This window comes from Nanorana parkeri, unplaced genomic scaffold (genome assembly GCF_000935625.1).
Source record: "Nanorana parkeri isolate BGI_ZX_2015 unplaced genomic scaffold, ASM93562v1 scaffold2202, whole genome shotgun sequence".
Lineage (NCBI taxonomy): Eukaryota > Metazoa > Chordata > Amphibia > Anura > Dicroglossidae > Nanorana > Nanorana parkeri.
In genome coordinates this window covers 27,767-30,807 of record NW_017308470.1, presented here as the reverse complement: position 1 = coordinate 30,807, position 3,041 = coordinate 27,767, and the positions used below count along the sequence as shown (strand labels likewise).

The window sequence follows — 3,041 nt, the reverse complement described above, 5'->3', positions numbered from 1 at the left end:
ATCATTTCTTCGTTAAGCCCGCAGGTTGAACGTAAAAAAAAAGAGAACAGTGTATGGATAGCTTCGGAAAGAGATGGGAAGTAACTGCAGCAGGTGAGTCAGTAAAAAAAATGTCGACCCGCAACAAGTCACGCCATACCCATGACACCATCTTTGTTATTGGAAGTGACGGGATGTTTGCTTTCATTGTGTCAGGTGCTCGGATCTGTGGGAGAGTCAGAAAATTCATTTCATCTATTGTGTCAGCGTCTCTGAAACCAGTCCAGTGAGGGGGGAGTGACACAAACACTGTGACAGGGGTGAGGATTGCACAATGTTCTATGAATGAAGGGTGGAAATCACGCGCACTTCCTTATAGAAACCATCCTGGCCTGGACTGGTCACCCGTCAGCTCTGGCAATGACCAGTATGGATCTGTGCCTCAGGACTGCTCACAATCACTCGGGTTTATTTAGAAAGAACTCTTATATGGGCTTCCGCCAATGCAGGGCCCATACATGCTATGCATCGACGTGTGTCTTTTTACGTAACGGTGTGCTGCTGTAGGGAAGCCAAACCATTGAATGGACTGGTGCATCGCCACACACTAAAACACACATGTATTGCAATGCCCTGGCTAGGTGTATCGGGGTGCCGCTGTGAATGTGCCCCAGAGGACGTTGGTATAAAAGCCAATAATGGTCTGTTGGTCTCTACAAGGTCCGGCTATGTTCACACATAGGGCTGACTTGTTTTATAGACACATTTTAGATGAAGCTCCTCTAACTACCATCCAGCAGCAAAGCAGAGGTCACACACCTTGAACAAAGAAGTGGATGAGCGTGTTTCCTTAGTTTCCAACTGCTCTCCTCATGTTTAGAGGACTCCCTCTCCAGGACAGCTGTAAGTTAATGGCCTTGAAGTGAACCTGTTACTACAAAGTGCACATAGAGGCCAGATCTATGTACAGCATTAACATGGACAGATCGCAACTTCAGCAAGTAGGCAGCCAGTGAGGTCTGGAAATACTAAGCTCCCATCTTCTACGTTTGTTTCAGGTCCATCACCCACTGGCTCATGAAGGAGAGATTAGAATGACAGCCCCGAAGATTGTACATGCAATGGCAGCACTAGAGTTGTCTGGCCGGTAAAAACTAATGGGACTTGCTATTGTAACAATGTTATCAGTAAGGACGAGATAAGACCGCAATGTGATCAGTAGGGACGAGATAAGACCGCAATGTGATCAGTAGGGACGAGATAAGACCGGGTATGTTTTTCCAGAAAATGTAGTCAGTGAAGGTCACTCCCTTATATCTGATTCTCTTTCAAGTCCCCTCAAGGCCTCATTTAGATCTAAAGTGGTATTCAGTTGGCGATGGCAATCTCTGTAATTGACAACTCACTAGGATGTCAGTTACAAAATCTGGACCACCCACTTTCCTGACATGACTGAAAGCTCATCGACGTGCTGTGCCAAAAAAAAAAGCCTGCATGCACGTCTACAGCGGTATCCTGCATTCCTAAGGTTAGGGGCAGATCTGAGATCTCTCACGTACATGCATTGGGGTCTTGTCTGAGGTCTCTCAATTCATGCATTGGGTCGGATCTGAGGTCTCGCATGTGCATGCATTGGGGTCTTGTCTGAGGTCTCTCCTGTGCATGCATTGGGTCGGATCTGAGGTCTCTCACGTACATGCATTGGGTCGGATCTGAGGTCTCTCATGTGCATGCATTGGGTAGGATCTGAGGTCTCTCAAGTGCATGCATTGGGTCTGGTCTGAGGTCTCTCAAGTGCATGCATTGCGTCGGATCTGAGGTCTCTCAAGTGCATGCGATGGGTCTGGTCTGAGGTCTATCAAGTGCATGCATTGCGTCGGATCTGAGGTCTCTCAAGTGCATGCGATGGGTCTGGTCTGAGGTCTCTCAAGTGCATGCATTGGGTCTGGTGTCTCTCAAGTGCATGCATTGGGGTCTGACGTGTAAATGGGTGCAACCAACCATAGGAAACCAGCAAGACTTCCATTTCTTAATGTGAAATTGGTTGCTATGGGCAGAACAGCTCCCAGAATCCCCTGCAGTGTACAGCATGGAAAGGGTCAAAAGTCAAACTGCTCAATCTAACCAAACACTGCGGTTATGCATGTAGAGAAAAAGGAAGAAAAACAAAATCTGCCCCATCAGGAATTCAGCAAAACAGAAATTCTCAATGTCACTCGCCGGGCTGCTCAGCCGACATTTACTTCACAAAAAAATGTAACTTAGTTTTCCTTTTACAGAGTTTTTGGGTCATTGAGTTAATTTCACATTTTATATATTCATCAGATGTTCAACGGACCGATCACATCGATGTGTGCGTGTGTGTGTGTGTCCTTTAAGGAGAGAACGATCCTTCGTCACTCTTACCTGTATCAGCCGCGATAATCCCAAATATTCCTGAGAACAAAAAAGAAAACAGACAATTACATTTCAAAATAGTCTCGGAATTGTCTCATTGTGACATCACAACCCGGATCACATTCCTCCTTCTATACATCGAAATACAAATAAGGAAACACAGAGAATTACTCATGTCTCCAATCAGGAAACAAATTACATGGGAGGAGCTTCTCTAGGTTATTCCCCGAGGGTGAAAAATATCACACACATGAATTCCGTGGTTGTACATTCTGCTTTCATGTTTTGAATGCAGCTGTGTGCTCCCAACACACGTACAATGGTATCATATGGAAGAAACGTCTCCTCCGATCCACATCTCATTTACTAAGAAATTCCGATCAGGTTTTAATGGAATCACAGAAATACAATCATCTCACCGCTGTACGTGTGTGTAGTGATACATTGTCTATTCATTGAACGGGATGGAATGGTGAATTGATATCAATGCGGGTACAGTGGTCTGGTGAATGTCATGTACAGCACAGTACACACAGGGCCAGATTTACTCTCTCTGCTGCCCCAAGGCCAGGTTCCTCAATGCGCCCCCTCTACCCGCCAAATCGGTGCTCCCCCCCATGGAGAATGGCAGACCTGCAGGCTGCATACAAAACAAGCGGTGGCTT

General features: G+C 46.1%; 1 protein-coding gene across 1 annotated transcript in view; it reads right to left on the bottom strand.

Annotated features, from left to right (window-relative positions):
- The window catches only part of LOC108801038 (serine protease 33-like), a 24,355-nt gene that overhangs the window by 14,317 nt on the left and 6,997 nt on the right, over positions 1-3,041 (bottom strand). The window contains exon 2 of the mRNA XM_018573002.1: positions 2,386-2,415. Coding sequence (XP_018428504.1) covers positions 2,386-2,415 — 30 coding nt within the window. The remainder of the gene's footprint in view (positions 1-2,385; positions 2,416-3,041) is intronic.